This window comes from Delphinus delphis, chromosome 17, assembly GCF_949987515.2.
Source record: "Delphinus delphis chromosome 17, mDelDel1.2, whole genome shotgun sequence".
Lineage (NCBI taxonomy): Eukaryota > Metazoa > Chordata > Mammalia > Artiodactyla > Delphinidae > Delphinus > Delphinus delphis.
The window spans coordinates 2011286-2028350 of record NC_082699.1 but is presented as its reverse complement, the minus strand read 5'-3'; the positions used below and the strand labels follow the sequence as shown (position 1 = coordinate 2028350).

The following is a 17065-nucleotide window of genomic DNA, read 5'->3' as shown; positions in this document are numbered from 1 at the left end:
ATAAAATTTCACTATAATAATAATATTAAAAGGCTAGCAAATAAAAACCCATAAATGCTTATGCTTATCTGTGTTTATTATGTATGAGTTAGAATATTAAACAGGTTTTATTATGATTTGTTCTATATGCAAGCTTTTTCAGATTCTTATGACTTCGCTCCGTGTTATTCAAAACCTAGATACATGCAGAGGTGGCGAGGACTGTCCCAAGTCACTGAAGGGCGTGTGTAGGAAGTGTTCCATGTCGTTGCCATCATAAATAAAGCATAGCTCTGGCGTAGTCAGGGTTATGAAATATTCACAGTAATTAAATTACACTAAATATTAATACTTCAGGCTTCCCTGGTGGCGCAGTGGTTGAGAGTCTGCCTGCCGATGCAGGGGACGCGGGTTCGTGCCCCGGTCTGGGAAGATCCCACATGCCGCAGAGCGGCTGGGCCCGTGAGCCATGGCCGCTGAGCCTGCGCGTCCAGAGCCTGTGCTCCGCAACGGGAGAGGCCACAACAGTGAGAGGCCCGCGAACCGCAAAAAACAAAACAAAACAAAAAACACTTCACATGTTTAGGGTCTAAAGGGCAAGGGAAGTGACAACACAAACATTAGAGTCATTTTTAAGGAAATATTCTTCATTCATATTTTTGACAAGGATTCCCCAAATGAGTAGGTCTACATTTTCATAGATCTGTGACTATGAAACGACCCTGTCTAGTCCTGGGCCTGGCACTCTTCCCTCACGGCTGAGGCTTCTATTTGAATAACTTATCCTTAATGACTTTTCCCCTCTGCTTTAGCCCTGCGAAACTGTTAAACTGTTTTTCCCAGATGTCACCTGTGCACTCCCAGCCTCAGAATCACCTGGGACGGGATGGGAGCAACAAAGCCAGTTTCCCAGGCATCATCCCGGAGCTAGTGCATCAGATGCTCTGGGCTGGAGCCTGGTCTCTGTGCTATGAACAAGGCCCCAAACACACCCATACTGCTGTGTGTCTACCCAGAGCACCGGCTGGCTCAGATGCGGGGCCCGAGGAGGCGTGCCGGGTACCCGGGGCCACACCAAGGGGAAGACAGGTCAGAGCTGTAGGCGCAGTGCGCTCTCCAAGGCTCTGATCACTCCTAGCTCGGTCACAGGTGGCTCTGCGGGCAGCCTGGGCGTCGTTAATGATACAACTTATACCAGAACATAAATTCTCTACTGCAAAGAACACACTTAAACACTTAATACACTAATGCAAATAATGGCATATATTAAGAAATTTACATGTTATCATTTACTTTTCAAAAATAAACATGTGAGATAGTTAGACTTACACAAATGCTACAGATGAGGGAGCTGAGGCTTAGATAAGAAAAGCAACCTGTTTTGACAAGCTGAAGATTATTTTTAAAATTTTACCATGGAAATTAACTTGCGCCGGGTGTACCATCTATGAATCAATATCGCAGGTGTTTAGATTTTGATCAGCGGTTGCAAACTGAGGTTGATGTCAAGTGTCAGACGTCTGTGTCCAGCCATGGGTTCCCTGCCACTGTCACACGTGCCAGACAGGGTGACTCTGAGTCCACAAGCTGAACCTGCGCTTCCTTTTCTTATTCTGATTAATGCTTATATTATGTTTACGGAAGCAATGAAAGTTAAGTTTAGCAAAATAAAATTGTAAGTGGAACCAGTTATTTTTATAATCAATTATTTTATTCTAACATCAATTATTAGTCCAATAAGTCAACTAAATTCTTAGCTTGGTTAATCGGACATTATTTTCATTCCACACATTAATTTAGCCTCATTTTCAACACCATCAGCCAATTTTGAAAATTCCCTTTAACTTTTAGGTCAACTAAACATAGGTCTCCCAAATGTTTAAGATACAGTAAAACTGTCTTATGTAAACAGCTGTCAAAGTTCTTCAGCACTGCGTTCAGATAAATACAATTGTTTTGTCAAAATAGTTTTGACTTAATTCACTTAGCTCAAAAGCTTTTCTGATTAGTATGATTAGAAAAACCAGGTATATTATATAATATGAAAGAAATCTAATAAATTATGTATTTTCCTGAAGATGGCAAATGACAGTACCAATTATTTCCACATAAAAGTAAATGCAATCAAGATTATCTTCTATTAACGTAATAGATAAAATGAAAGAAACCTACGACTCGGCTTTGCGAGTGTTTCTCCATCTTACCTGCTGGTTTACAGGGAAGTTTCTGTTGATTTTTCTAATCTGTAATAATAAATAAACAATAAAAGTGAGAACACGAGATCTCCCAAATTTTATGAGAATCTATTTTTAGTGAGTTTATGTAAACTGATACTTACATTGACTTACTAAAATCATTGCATATCTAACACGAATTACGAACTTTTTTTGTATTTTGACTATCAAAATTATCCCAAATTTCATATAGAAACATTTTGGAAAGATTTCCATCTAACAATTTTCTCTTTATAAGAAATGAAAAGCCTATGTTTCCATAAAATGTTAAGTGAGAATCTGCTGAGAATAAGGAGTACCTTTGCCGCGCGGCACGTGGGATCTTAGTTCCCCAACCAGGGATCGAACCTGTGCCCCCTGCAGTGGAAGCACAGAGTCTCAACCACTGGACCGCCAGGGAAGGCCCTAGAGTAACTTTTTATAATTTATTTTTTCACTTTGAAATCATATTATACTCGATCTGTTTTAACACTTAAGAGAACAGAAGAAATGGAATATTCAAACACTAAAGGATAACGTACACGTACCGAAATAGTTTTAGTCAGGACCTCAAATAAAATAAACATTTACTTTAAGACAATTTATTGGCACGTCATAAGAATTTAAAATAAGTCTTCAGAGAAAGAGTTTCCTCTGTATTAAGTCATGTAAACAAACTTTAAAAGCCAAATGAAAATGAGTATCAGATTTAGACAAATGACCTTATAATACAAAAAAATCTTTGTTCAACAGAATTTTTACTAATTAAAAACAATTATTTTTCATTGGTTTTCTAGAGAAGCTTAAATGATGCTCCCTGTGTGATACTCTTACATCAGACTAAACACAGACTGTTTTCACTTAGAATATGTTTTGTTGAATTATTTTGGTTTTCCTTTCTTAGTTTTATTTCCCTTTGTCTTACTGATAAACGTGAATTAAGAGGAAATTTGATGAACGTGAGGCACAAAGTTGGAGGCACAAATGGCTCATATACGAGATCAGACTTACTGGCAGAATATATGTCACTTAAAATGTGAAAGAAAATAAAATTTGAGCATAGGTGTGTGATCTCTGCAGGGTCATGCACAAATATCATATCCTTCTAACATCGCTACAATCATTTCCAAGTAGTTTTCGCTCTGGTGAGGAATCAGTGCAGGAACTCTCTAGAACTATCGGTGCCTTCAGCTAAAATCAGGATAGTTTGGAGATGGGCAGAGAAGAGCAGACCCCTAAGCATGTTTCACTACCAGTCAAAAAATTCATATTGAATACTTCATGGAACTATGCTTTTTACTAGTTTTTAAGGATTGCTATAAAATCCTATCAGCATTTTATGTGGACCACTGTCTTAGAGTGAGTACTATCTAGCTGTGTATGTTTTAGCTCCCCTAACATGTAATTTTAGTTCTATGAAGGACATAACATGTATGACTGAAGGTAAATAAACGACACTTCTTGGCACAGTATTTACTTAAAATGACATTCAATGAAAACTGGTTTTCACGATCAAGCCTTTGCCATCAAATTTGCTTGAATGGGCTCCTCCAGGTTAGTTCAAGAAAATAACACACAGTGCTCCGATTTCTATTTTTTTCTGAATCATACTGGAACATCTCCTTCTAAATAGAAAATCACAGTACCTAAATGAACTAGACAGATATTTTCTGATTTATAGCACAAACACACGTGCACATACCACATTGGTAACATACAGCTCTAGGTTTTTAGGGTGGGAACAACGTGGCTAATCTGGGTTCATAGAGTCCAACCAGAGAATATGTTGAACAATTTAAAATTGAGATTAAAAACGGTAACCTGAACAAAATTCTTCATTAAAATGGGTGAAAGGACCAAAAGAAAACAAATGAATTCTTTTAAGTTACCACGGTGTGAGCAAGAAAGAAAGAAAGTTGAGGTTTCTTTACAACTCTTGCTTAGAGGTAGCAAGGTAGAGATGTCAAGCGGTGCACCGCTAAAAATGGTCTTTTTCTGATTTTTCCCTTCTATCACTTAGCATTATCTAATACTGTTTATTTTATTTTAACTTGTTTTTGTATTATGATTCCCCAGAAAACAAGAGCACGAGGTCATAGATTTCTGTCTGTTTCATTAAATACATCACTTCTAGCACCTAGACGTCGGCCTGGGTCTTAGTAGGGGCAAAATCAATATTTGTTGAACAAGTGAAGAGACAGAATATCTCAGAACAGAGTCAAACTCTTGTATTTGACCTCTAGCTTAGTCTTGAATGCAAGTTACTTCTAAAAAAAAAAAATCTAAATTCCTAGCTTTGAATGTCTATAGTAATTGTAATGGCTTCGATACCTAGAGTTTATACCATAATGGGAAGGAAAAGAATGCTGATGATTTAAAAGCAAGTTCTCACCTCAGAGGAAGACTAGTTCCTCGGTGGATACAAAAATACAGAGGGGGAGGGGGGCGAGGGATCTGGGCTCCTGCAACTTGTCGCCTTAGGTCAAGTCTTGAGGGACTGGACACAGAAAAACACAGTCTGGGGGTCCCAGTGGAGAGAGCTCTGGACTCTTCCCCCGGTGCTCATGGAATCCCCATGTCAAGGGTGGTTTCCAAATGACGGGAGAGCTTAAGGCAGAGGATGTGTTTCCATCTGCAGGAGAGGCTCCGAGATGTCTCCTGCCTGCGAGGCTGGTGAGAAAATCCCAGCAACGCTGGAGGACTAGACGCAGCTTCCTGAGCTGTGAGCTGGAGACGCCAGTGGGACCACACACGTCAGAGCATCAGAGACCACGGTGACGCTTGGCCACCCGGGAGGAACGTCTCCGCAGGGAGTTTACGGGGATGTGGTCTCCGCAGGGTGAGGGGGGGCGGGGTCCCCTCTGTACAGAACTTGGGGTATAGCCTGGCTCTGGCTTGGCTCTCACCAACCCCCCACCCCCTGCCCACCTGCTGGCTCCCTCTCTCCCACCCTCCCTCTCTCCCTCTGTCTCCCTTGCACTTTTTCACCTGGCAAGAGTCTTCTTTCTTTTTTTGTATGTTTACCTGAGGTGCACAGAGGACTGCATAACCAAGAACCAGGTCTGCCACGAAAACCCAAGCAGAAGTGGCCGGTGACCTTCTCTTGGGCCCTGTGTGTGGGTCCAGCTGTGTTTGCCCTGCCCTTGCTGCAGAACCCTTGACTGCAGAAGGTCTTTTCCACCTCATCTCCCCTCTGCTCACGTGGCCGACCAGCACTGTCAGTCACAGCCGGCTGTCCTGTGGGGTGTGTCCTGTGCTAGCCCCACCTCCTCTGAAGCCCCGCCCTGAATCACAGCGGTGGGGGAGAGGGGGGCCTCTGTTCCTTCTGCTGCCACCCTTGCCTGGGGCCCCTGGGATGCCCGCCTTTCTGACCCGGGAATCTACAACTGGCTCAGAGATCCTGATTATTCTTAACTAGCATCTGATTTAGTCCTCTTTCTTAGTATCATCTCAGAGCTTTGTAATTGATTGAAAGAACCCCATTTATCCACTTTGCTAATGATTTCCACGTGAGTAAAATCAACAGAAATGCAAAAATAATGGCAATCATTAGATTAATACGTATTTTGGACTAAAGGGAACAGTTGGTACTAAGACCTGACATATTCTTGCTATGCCAAAATGTAACAGTGTTCTACTTTTATCAGAAATTCAATTCTGGAAATTTAATTGTTATGACAAATCTCAATATGTAAATTTGACATTTACTTTAACTTTCAGAGACAGTGAGAACTAAACACAAAGACATATTTGTGAACCAGACATGATTTATAGAAACCCATCTATGGGATGGCTATGCTAAGAAGAAAAATAATTTAATCTTACAAAGATATGCAAAATCTTTTCTAAAAATGTAATCCCAAAGTAATAAAAATAATGGTAAAGTAAATGTAATAAGTAAAAGAAAAAATAATGCTTTTTTACATCATATAGAATCAGCATTTATATCAAATTAACAAATACCATGGTTAAAAATTAAACATATAAAATCCATTTAACAAGAGACTATGAGAATTACCCTTATCATTAATGTGTAACAGTGACATTAAAAATTATGGTCAAGATAATATGTAAAAATAGAATGTAAAAGTATTAGAAAGAACAGCTTTGCATGGCATTAATGGAAGATAGTCTACTTTATAAATACCCAAGACAATTAGATTAAAAATGACTTAGTGATTTCAAGGTGTCTGAATATGAAATACGTGTATCCAAATCAACAATCTTCCTAAATGTGAAAAAAAAAAGAGAAATAAAACAAAATGCTTTTTAATCAACCTAATAAAAATAAAATTCATAACAATCAACCTAATATGAAATTATAGATCCATTGCTGACTGTCAACTTTCTTCCAAATTAAAATATTATTTGGTGGTGCTATTCTAAGTGCAACCATTTTTAGACCTTTATGGGCCCATCAAGAATAAAAGGTCAAATACACCCAAAGGTGTTTAAGGTTAATCTCAGGGGGCTATTTGAATGCATTACAGAATTACAATCATTAAAACAGGGTTTTACCCTGCCAAACTAATTGTGACAATGACTTCTGATAGAAACTTAAACATTGAATCTAAAATATATATTACTGAGTTAATGACAAAGATTGTATTTTAAATTTGAATAGAGAAGAAAGCTGGAAAAGGTGGTTAATTACTTGAAAACGATGTATCACCCACAAACTCCCAGTGCAACTCACACTTAACGCACACGTATTTAAGACGGGATGGGGTGGCCTGAGGCACCTCAACCATCCTACTGAGGGCCACGGGGCTGGAAAGACAAACCTAGTGAAAGCACTTTGTTTAAAGACTTCTGAGAGCTCCCGCTGTAACTAGGGGGAGCGTGGCTTCGATTCCGGAGATGAGATGACGAGCCGACAGCTCAGGGCCACTAGGCAGGCTCGGGGACAGACGCCCAGACGGAGAGCATGTGGACAGACAGAGGAGCAGAGCATGTATCTTCTCCTGGGTTTACAGGGGCAACACGCGAGATCTGTGAGGCTTCAAATGCAACACTGCTTTTCACCTCAAGACAGTTGCTGGAGTCTGAATCTGAACAGGACAAAAGGCTAAAAAATTTAATCTGAGAACCTCTGAACACAGACCAGAGTTTTGTAAATCTGTGCTGAGAGAGAAGCCAGGAGAAGTCAGAGCCCGGGGGTAGATGTGTTCGGGAATAGACATGCTCTCAGCCCGCAGGCTTGGGGCGGGCGGGGAGGGTGGGCTGCACCTTTGGGGCAGAGGAAACAGAAGCAGAGCCTTACAGAAAGTTCAGCCCCGCCTGATTTAGCTGGATTAAGACATCAATCTTAGTTTATGAGACTACAGAACGTGTAGAGTCTTTGATTCTTTTCCTAGACACCTATATTAAGATACAATAAGCAATCTTTTACAAATTAATAGGCCAGAAAATTCGTACGGCGCTATTACATTAATGATCTATTTTAAATGATGTGTATGTCAAATAATAATCCATTCATTATTTATGATTTAAACAAATAGCAAAATACCTATTAGTCCATTCAATGTAGCTAGGAAAATGCCCATGATTAAATGTTAGCTCGACAAAGGATAATATACCATCTACACAAGAGGATGGTAATTTTATTTTATATATGTCAACAAAAGCACACATTTTAATGTACATGTAACATACACACTAATAAGAACACTAGCAATAAATATACCATTATTATTGTAATAAATTTTCATTTTTATTCTCTTCTGAACTTTAATAAATACCTAAAGTCTAAAATTATTATGAAAGCACATGTTTTAAGATATATTTTTACCAACTCTGTTACGTCAAATGGCAAATAGGGTTTAGTGTTTGATTTTCTAGGAAACAACATGCCCAGTAGATATAAAAATGAAGTAATATAGATATACTCTTGCAGGAAGAGAAGTTTGAATAATTTTTTAAGGGAAAGAACACATTAAAAACCCAGCGTGAGAAGAATCTTCACATTTGGATGAAATGGAATAGAAAAGACAGTTCTTTTTCAAGCTCTTACAATTTATTACTGAGAAGAGTACTTTTGGCATACCATCTACGTACTTTTGTAGATGTTAAATAATATTAAGAAAAAGAGGTATGTTGTTTTATCAAACATTTTCACCATTTATTTTGCCTTCCTACTTTATTCTATTACATTAGTGATTTTTTTTTCTTATGGGAATCTTTGGTATTAATGAAGTCTTATTTAAAGAAACAAATATTTTAAAACTCTATTATATGCAATAGTATATTCTTATATTATTGAAAGGTTAATTTAAATCCAGTAGCTTTTTCATTAGAGAATCTTCATTAGAACTTAAATTTAAAATTTAATTTAAAATTTGCGACTCCCCTTAAAAAACTTGAAGGACACGTATAAAGGCATTGAATACTCAGATTACAAGTGTTTTTCAGATTATACTTCTTACACTCAAACTGAAAATAAAATGATAATTCTACTACTTTATAATTTACCCAACATCAAAAGTGAACATCTGCTTAAATATTATGAACTGTATTTTTTTTTTTTTTTTTTTTTTGCGGTACACGGGCCTCTCACTGTCGTGGCCTCTCCCGTCGCGGAGCACAGGCTCCGGACGCGCAGGCTCAGCGGCCACGGCTCACGGGCCCAGCCGCTCCGTGGCATGTGGGATCTTCCCGGACCGGGGCACGAACCCGTGTCCCCTGCATCGGCAGGCGGACTCGCAACCACTGCGCCACCAGGGAAGCCCTATGAACTGTATTTTAAGGAATAATATTCACTTTGAATGCTGGGGGGAATGATAATATGTGTCCCTCTTTTTCTTTGAAAACCTTTAATTGAATGTTAATGATGGAAAACCCTTAAAGGAAGTCTAGTTATTCCAAGTCTGTTAAACTGAGAATAATTACACAACTGGTTTTAATAAAGATCTGTTTTGATTTAATTTATTAAAAATAAAATTTGTGGGCTTCCCTGGTGGCGCAGTGGTTGAGAGTCCGCCTGCCGATGCAGGAGACACAGGTTCGTGCGCCGGTTTGGGAAGATCCCACATGCCGCAGAGCGGCTGGGCCCGTGAGCCATGGCCGCTGAGCCTGCGCGTCCGGAGCCTGTGCTCCGCAACGGGAGAGGCCACAACAGTGAGAGGCCCGAGTACCGCAAAAACAAACAAAACAAAAGAAAACAAAAAATGATAAGCGACGAGCTTACATTTAAAAAATTGTATCCTAATTCTATTACTTTCACTTTTTCAACCTCACGTACACGTCAGTTTTGATGAGTGATGTGCTCTCAGGATGGGTGCTGCAGGACCCTGCTCACAAGGTATATTTTCCCATGAAAATTAATTTTGAAGATTTATCCAAGGAAATAATTCTTATGGAAACAAGAAACGGTCCCCCAATTTCCTTAGAGATTTGTGGCCAGTGTTAGTTAGCAGGTGTGTGAGGACCCAGAGAGATCTTTATTCCGTCGATGTAAGTCCTCCTGATGACACATGATGTTAGTGTGGGTGCATCACGGCGATACATCCGTTCTGCAGCTGTTGGTAAAACTGCCTTCACCAGCAAAGGGGAGAATCAAAGATGATCTCTGCCTCAGGAGCCCACATTTCAGCTCAATTTTTTCATCCATTTTTCTCAGACTATGGATTCTACGCCCTGGCCACCCTGGTTATTCCCTAGGCCCACGGGTACGATGTAATTGCCTGCCTTGTTGCTTTTAAAAACCTGTCTATTTAAGAGTCCATCAGGATGACCACCCAGTGTTATACCCAAGTGAACTTTCTTATTTTTTCTAGTACAAGAACTTTTCAATTTTACCTGTCGCCATCCTTACGATTAGCATGTATAGGGTATATATCATACATAGTATATATAATACACACACACACACACACACACGCACACACACACACACGCACACACACACACACACACACGCACACACACACACACACACACACACACAGTCTTACTGTGAATTAGAAGCCTAAAAGCTAAAAGTAAGTTGCAGCCATTTATAAATGTCTCGTTCTTTGCTCAGAGCTCTTATTCTTCCATGAATTCACTGAACTCCAGAAATGACTGTATGTCAGACGTGGAGGGAATATGCCAAGGGTACCAGATCCCTGTCCTCAGGAACCCTCTGGTAGAGTTGGCAAAACAAGCGTGTCTTTGGCATGAGTGTTAGAGCAGGTCGCACAACGCCTGCGCACATGTGAGCAGCGGGGATCCTGGCCGGAGGCGGGGTGTGCAGGCAGCGGGGACCCTGGCCGGAGGCGGGGTGTGCAGGCAGCGGGGACCCTGGCTGGACGTGGGGTGTGCAGGCAGCGGGGACCCTGGCCGGAGGCGGGGTGTGCAGGCAGCGGGGACCCTGGCTGGACATGGGGTGTGCAGGCAGCAGGGACCCTGGGTTGCAGGCAGTGATGGGATGTGTTTTATCTGCCAGTGTTGGTCACAGGTGGAGAGAATAGGTCCATCATTGCCAAATTATTAGTCAGGCTTCCTAGGGAGGGGAACGTGCAGTGTTCACAGTAAGAATCCGGCCTGGGTCCTTGGGAGAGGCCTGCAGCTGCCTCTGCTCCCTCGGGTCTGGCTCTTAAGCTCAGTTGCCGAAGAAGGCAGTTCTAAGAAACGTTCCATGGAGCCACTGCAAACTCCCAGTGATTTCTTGCGTGACGTCCTGGGGCCTTTCACCTGCGTACTTAGTGCCCTTCTCTTCCACATGACGTCCGCTCCTGGGCGGAACGTGGACCGCTCGGTGCCCTTGGTCTCACCTCCCGAGAAACAGAGCCCGAAGAGGATGTACAGTCCTCAGGAGGCCAGAGTCACAGGTGAAGGGAAGGGAGGCCGGCAGCGGAAAGCAGGCATCGGCTGGCGAGCGGTCCGTGTGCCCGAGCTGCCCAGGGCTTCTCATCAAACGCTGTCGGTTGTTCACCAGGTGTGACCTGCCTTCAGAGCCTCGTGCAGTCACTGCGTTTCCAGATGGTTCATCCAGTGAGCAAGGGCGAGTCCTCTGTTAGCTTGCTTCCTTCTGCCACCTGACTTGCACTGGACAAGGTATGCCCGGGGGAGGAGTTACCCTACGTTCCCGTGGAGCTTCCGTCGGCATGGGAGCAGCTGTGGGCCCATGACGGTCAGCTCTTGTCACTATGATTACGACCAAGGCCACGTTGAAGTCCAGGCCTGGGCACGGGTGGCGGAGGGGTGGGTGTGTCGGGGCAAGGGCCCCTGTGCGGTGCCTGTGGCTTGAGGCCCCTGGAACATTAGGGGCTGGGAATGCTCCAAAGGGGAGGCGGGGGCGGGGCCAGGCGGGTAGAGCCCAACCGGACCAGGGCTGGCCGGGAAGCTGTCAGTAAAGCTGCCTGTTTTCTTACGACCGTGCTTTACAGTTGACATCAAGGCAGACGTTCTGGATTGAGCAAGTAAACATCAGCTAATGTTCTCCAGTATCAAGAATTCTACAAGAACTTTAACTGTTGGTGAGTAGTTTTCTAAGAGACAGAGTAGGCTGGCTAGTTCACATATGCACACAACAGAATGCCCAGCTTGCCCGGCCTTTCTTCTGACTTGATCTACTGACTCTGCCGTTGTCTGACTCCACCCTCTGTAACCCATTTCTGGGTGGCATCTGCAAGTGTGAAGTTTGCACTTTGGTGTGTGAGGAGAAGCGATGCAGAAAGCAACACACTAACTAAAGTGCATCTGAGGACTCAGCAGCTATAAAAAGGAAGAAAACGTCTCCTTAAGTGACACCCATGCCTGTCAGAACCGCACGCTGCAACCTCTGATCACAGACTCCAGCTCCTTTTCGGTAAAGCTCCTTTCTGCTAGGCTTTATTTTGTCATGACTTTCAATTCACCTACAAGCTTTGTCGAGTCTTTTTAATGTGGTAGACACGATAGAAGTTTCTTCTTTAGCTTTCCACAACCAACAGTCTTATGGGAAAAAATTCCCTTTTCTCAACTTGCAAGTGTTTGCCATTTAAAATAGCAGAACTCTGTGGATTAAATATGACTCCCAAGTAATGGGTTTTGCTCCTGCAGGTAAATGGGTAAAATATAGGAAGATGGCTGGAATACATCCTGCAGGAACTCAAATGACTGACGAAATGTGTGTGTGTGTGTGTGTGTGTGTGTGAATCCTGAAGGACTGTGATCAATCCACAAAAAGCATAGGGGTGTTGGTTGTTCATGCATTGTTTTTAGAATTAATATGTTTTTAGTATTAAGCAGTGTAGTAGATATTGTTGGTTATCTGACTCAGAAGCCATTCACAATCTTCTTTTCTTGGTTCTCCCACTACAAACACTAGAAAAGGCAGAGACTAGCGCCCCCACTCTCCAGCCAGCCACCCCTCAGAATCATCATGGGGCTGAGTTCAGGAGGAGGAGTGAGCATTATTAGTCCACTAAAGGGTTTCTGGGAAATCTTCTCTTATCTTGATGAAAGAGGAGAGATGTAGCTGGCGCTACTTATCCTTCTTCCCTTTCTTTCCTGTTCTGAACACTGAAGTGATGTTTGGAACTGTTGCAGCCCTTATGTGTGTAGACAGAGGATGGGTTCTGGGTGGATGGTGGCTTCCAGCAGATGCCACCATCCACAATGCTTTTCATTTGGGGAAAAACCCAACTCTTTACTCATCAGTATTTAGGGTCTTTCTAGTTTGTCACTGAAAGCATTCTCAATTGATACAGACCTTTGGGGAAAAGAGTCTATTCTCTTTCACATAATAAAATATGAATTATGTATTTTGAAAATCTCATATATGCAACCATTCTTATTTAAGATCACAGTAATTTTCATTGAACCACTAAGAACAGAAGCATTGGGACTTCCCTGGTGGTCCAGTGGTAAAGAATCAGCTTGCAATGCAGGGGACATGGTCGGGGAACTAAGATCCCAAGTGCCTTAGGGCAACTAAGCTCGCGTGCATGCGCCACAATTACTGAGCTCATTCGCCTCAACTAGAGCCCGCGTACCACAAACTACAGAGCCCATGCACCCTGGAGCCTGTGCGCCACAACTAGAGAGAGAAAACCCGCATGCCACAACTAGAGAGATGCCCGCGCAGCACAATGAAGATCCCGCGCACCACCACAAGTATCCTGCATGCCGCAACTAAGACCCCACGCAGCCAAAAATAAATAAAATAAATAAATAAGCAATAAATAAATCTTTTAAAAAAGAATAGAGGCATATTACATATACATATATATTTATATCTGTCTGCGTGCGCACACACACACACACGTGATACATTTCAAGCAGCATACTCCATTCCAATAAAGGAAATGCAGGCATAGGATGTATATGGAAGAATTTAGACTAGAAGAGATCCCTTTGTGTTAGTAGGTAACCTTAGTAGAAACGTTGCATGAGATTCTCTCTGCTTATCATTCCGGATTGATTTTAGTGCTGGAGCGGTAAACAGTGGCTGGAAAGGTTAGATTCGTGAAATGCTGGCTGAAAGAGAGCTTTGTCTTCTACCGTCTTCCCTCTGTCTCTTTGAAAGATGAGGGAACCGAGGGGTAGATCTGTGGCTGCCAGAAGTATAGCTGCTTAATGGTCTAGTCACTACTAGACACTTAACTCGTCTTGTCCCGTTTTATCAGCAGTGTTATCCAAACAGCCATCTTTCAGAAGATGGAGAATCTCAAACGACAACTGGACAAAGCAAAAGTGTGCCACATCACATACAATAAGCAAATCGATGCGGCCATTCATTGGTGGTTTATGGATTAAATCATTTAATGTAGAGTGCAGCTGGAGAGAAGAAAACGCGCAAATGTTTCAGCATCATTTAAGGGCCAGGATGTCTAAAGCACTTTTTCATTTAACCCTCACGGTGGCTGGAGCTAACAGCGCCCGCTGACGAAGTGGACCACGAAGCCCAGTCCCAGAGCTGGAGAGTACAGACCAAGGCTCCACACCGAGTCCCTGACACTGCAGCCATGCTTTCCCCATGGCAGCCATACCTCTGCAAAAGCATCAGCTTCAATTCCCTTTGATCAAACGGGAGCGTGTTCGGAGCTATACTTCCATCTTCCTTCACTTGATTCTTGCCCTTTATCCCTCCCCCTTTCTGTGGTATTTGAAGGCTCCCAGCCCTGCCCCGCCCACCGAGACACTGAGACACACAGACCCTTCCCACTCCAAAGACAGTCCCTGTTCAGGTGGCTTCAGCTCAGCAATTATGATGACTTTCTTGTGATATTATTACAAATGAGTTATTTTGAAAGGGTCTAGGGATTCAGATAATATTGTAGGCTGCTTTGCACATGGACAACCTAATAATACAAATATTAGGTTGTTTTCTCTTATATGCAAGTGCATTTCATGGTTATTCCGAAAAAGTTAAATGTGAAAGAGTAAAAGTATGATTTTCAGATTAAACCATGAGATTTAGATTAAGTGAAAAAAATTCAATGGATTTATTTTGAAGATAAATAGGTGCTATATTCATTTTCTATTACTGAAATCATAAATTACCACAAACAGTGCTTTAAAAGAAACACTAATCCGTGATCCTGCAGTTCTGTAGGTCGGCAGCCTCAGTGGGCCTCTCTGGGATGAGACCAGGGTGAGGGCAGGATGGTCTCTGCCCGGGGCGGCAGTGTCCCCTCGTTGCGGGCAGCTTCTCCTGGCCTCCTGCCCTCTTGGGGTCCTGGTCCCTTCCCATCCTCAGAGCCAGCAGTGTCAGCCCTCCCCCTCCCCATGCTGCCGTCTCCCTACTCCTCTCATTTTCCTACCTCTTCCACTTCTAAAGACTCTAGTGATTACACTGGACCCTCCCGGATAATCCAGGCTGATATCTCCGGGGCACATCTGGGTGGGGCAAGAGTGCCCACCCAAGACTGCGTCTGCTGATCTGGTGGTGTCATCATTTGGAATCGCCGAGAAGGACAAGAGGCTTCAGACTGACAAAACTCCCACAAAACCCAAGGCAAAAAAACAACGCAATTATATTTGCTGCCTGAAAACTTTTTTCTAGATCGTTGAATATAAAGGTTAAAAATATTCTGACAAAACTATTTTGATTTTATTTTACCATTATCCAAGGTGGCACCAAACTAAACAATGGAAGATGACGCTTCAGAGAGACTCACCTTAGAGCCGTGCTTGCGCAGAAGCCCGCTCACTTTACTTATCCTACTCCCTTACCCCGTGGAAGGAGAGAGGTGGCAGGAGCCATGGGTTAGGGGGCTGGGTCCCAGCTAAAGCCTAAACCAGCTCCCGTACTTGAATAGATTTGTGAAGGTTAAGATTCATGGGTTGTAACAAACAGTACTTGCTTCAAGTTAATACTCTAAATTTTGGGGATCTCCAGAGGAACCAGAGGGAGAAGCCATGTAAAGATATCTAGATAGATGCATATATAGATAGATATACAGACATAGATAGATGGATGATATATATAGATACAGATAATAGATATTTTAGTGCTCACATGCTAAATATCTATTTTCAGTTATTTAACTAATGTAGATGTCACAATGTTTGTGAATGGAAACTTAGGTGTCAATACTGTTGAGCTGATACATTGGACTAAAACTCTCAGGACAGAGTGATTTTCTTTAAACACTGCACAGTAGTGTTTATGATGGGTGTGCAGTGGTCCATTCGCAGCTGACGCAAGGTTATGCATGTACTGCAGAAATTCACCGAGGCCGAGGAACCGGCCAGGAGCTCCCTGAATCACTACTTACGTTGTGCTTCGTGAGGCTGGAAATATTGGCCGCTACGGCGTGCAGCCACTCGCCACAGTCCTCAGCAGAGAGGCACTGGATGATCCCGCTGCAGACCCCGTCCACGGCGATGACTTGAAAAGCGTTCTGCCTGCGGAGGTGTCAGAACAAATTAGATCAGAACATCGTCTCATTTGTCTGTTTGCGACTTGAAACAGTTATGTGTTCAAAATCTCTTCTTTCAAACAACATAAATGCAGCTTCAAATTCATATTTGCTTACTTCCCTTTTAAAAAAATCTGTTTTTAAATGGAACGCTACAGAGGAACCCAGACAACACACAACTTTGAATGACCACAAGGCATCCTGAGATTCAGGTACACTTGGAGAATCTTTGAGATGCATGTCTAAGACCTGTGAGCGGGATTCTCTCTCCAGCGTCCCACAAACTTACACATCGATGTTTATCCATTATTTTGGCCGCCAGCAACTCCTCTTGACATTTTTCAATGCATTCCCGATATACAGTGGAAAGGTCACCCAGAAACCGCACGCACAGATACCGAGCACCATGTACAGTCTTTTGCTGTCACGAGCTGAAGCGCTTTGTCAGCTGTTAAGCCAGTTGTTCCTCATCTTCTCTAAGTCGGTTTCGGACGAGAGGTTCGTAGTTCTTCTCCACGTCTAAATACTCATGCTTGAAATTTATGTGGATGTTCGCATTTCAATAACAACTAGACTCTCCTTAAAACGCCACGGCCACCCTAAATATCTCTATGGTCTTCTACTGAGTTTCTGTTGTCGTTAGAGAACATTCAGTGATGCCGTCCTAAATGGTCTACAAAAGTGCTGTTGAGTTTAAAGCAGCTTCCTACAGCTTTCATTATTTACTTTTACCTTCCTGTTTCAAGTTCTTGCATGTTTCAAAACAAGCTTAATGGAGAGGAATGGATAAAAATCCCCAAATGAATGGAAAGTAGCCAAATGCCTCTGTGGTGCAACACAGTAAAGTGCACTCTGCTGTGCACTTTAGAAAATGCACAAACTATCTTTCAATCCCAGCCATTTCTGAAGCAATAGAAAAATTGTGTAGTTCAGTATTCAAAATGCTAGGTAAATAGTGTACATTTATATATTTTTCTCCAACTAAATTGCTTTTTTGTCTCTTCTGAATTTTGTAAGTAGGAGTTTGTGGATATTACACATGAT

General features: G+C 42.5%; 1 protein-coding gene across 2 annotated transcripts in view; it reads right to left on the bottom strand.

The window, feature by feature from the left end:
- SNTG1 (syntrophin gamma 1) overlaps positions 1-17065 on the bottom strand; it is a 460317-nt gene that overhangs the window by 90668 nt on the left and 352584 nt on the right. For both annotated transcript variants that reach the window (XM_060035135.2, XM_060035134.2), the window contains 2 exons: positions 15878-16007; positions 2184-2222 (listed from right to left, as the gene is read on the bottom strand). In XM_060035135.2, coding sequence (XP_059891118.1) covers positions 2184-2222; positions 15878-16007 — 169 coding nt within the window. The remainder of the gene's footprint in view (positions 1-2183; positions 2223-15877; positions 16008-17065) is intronic.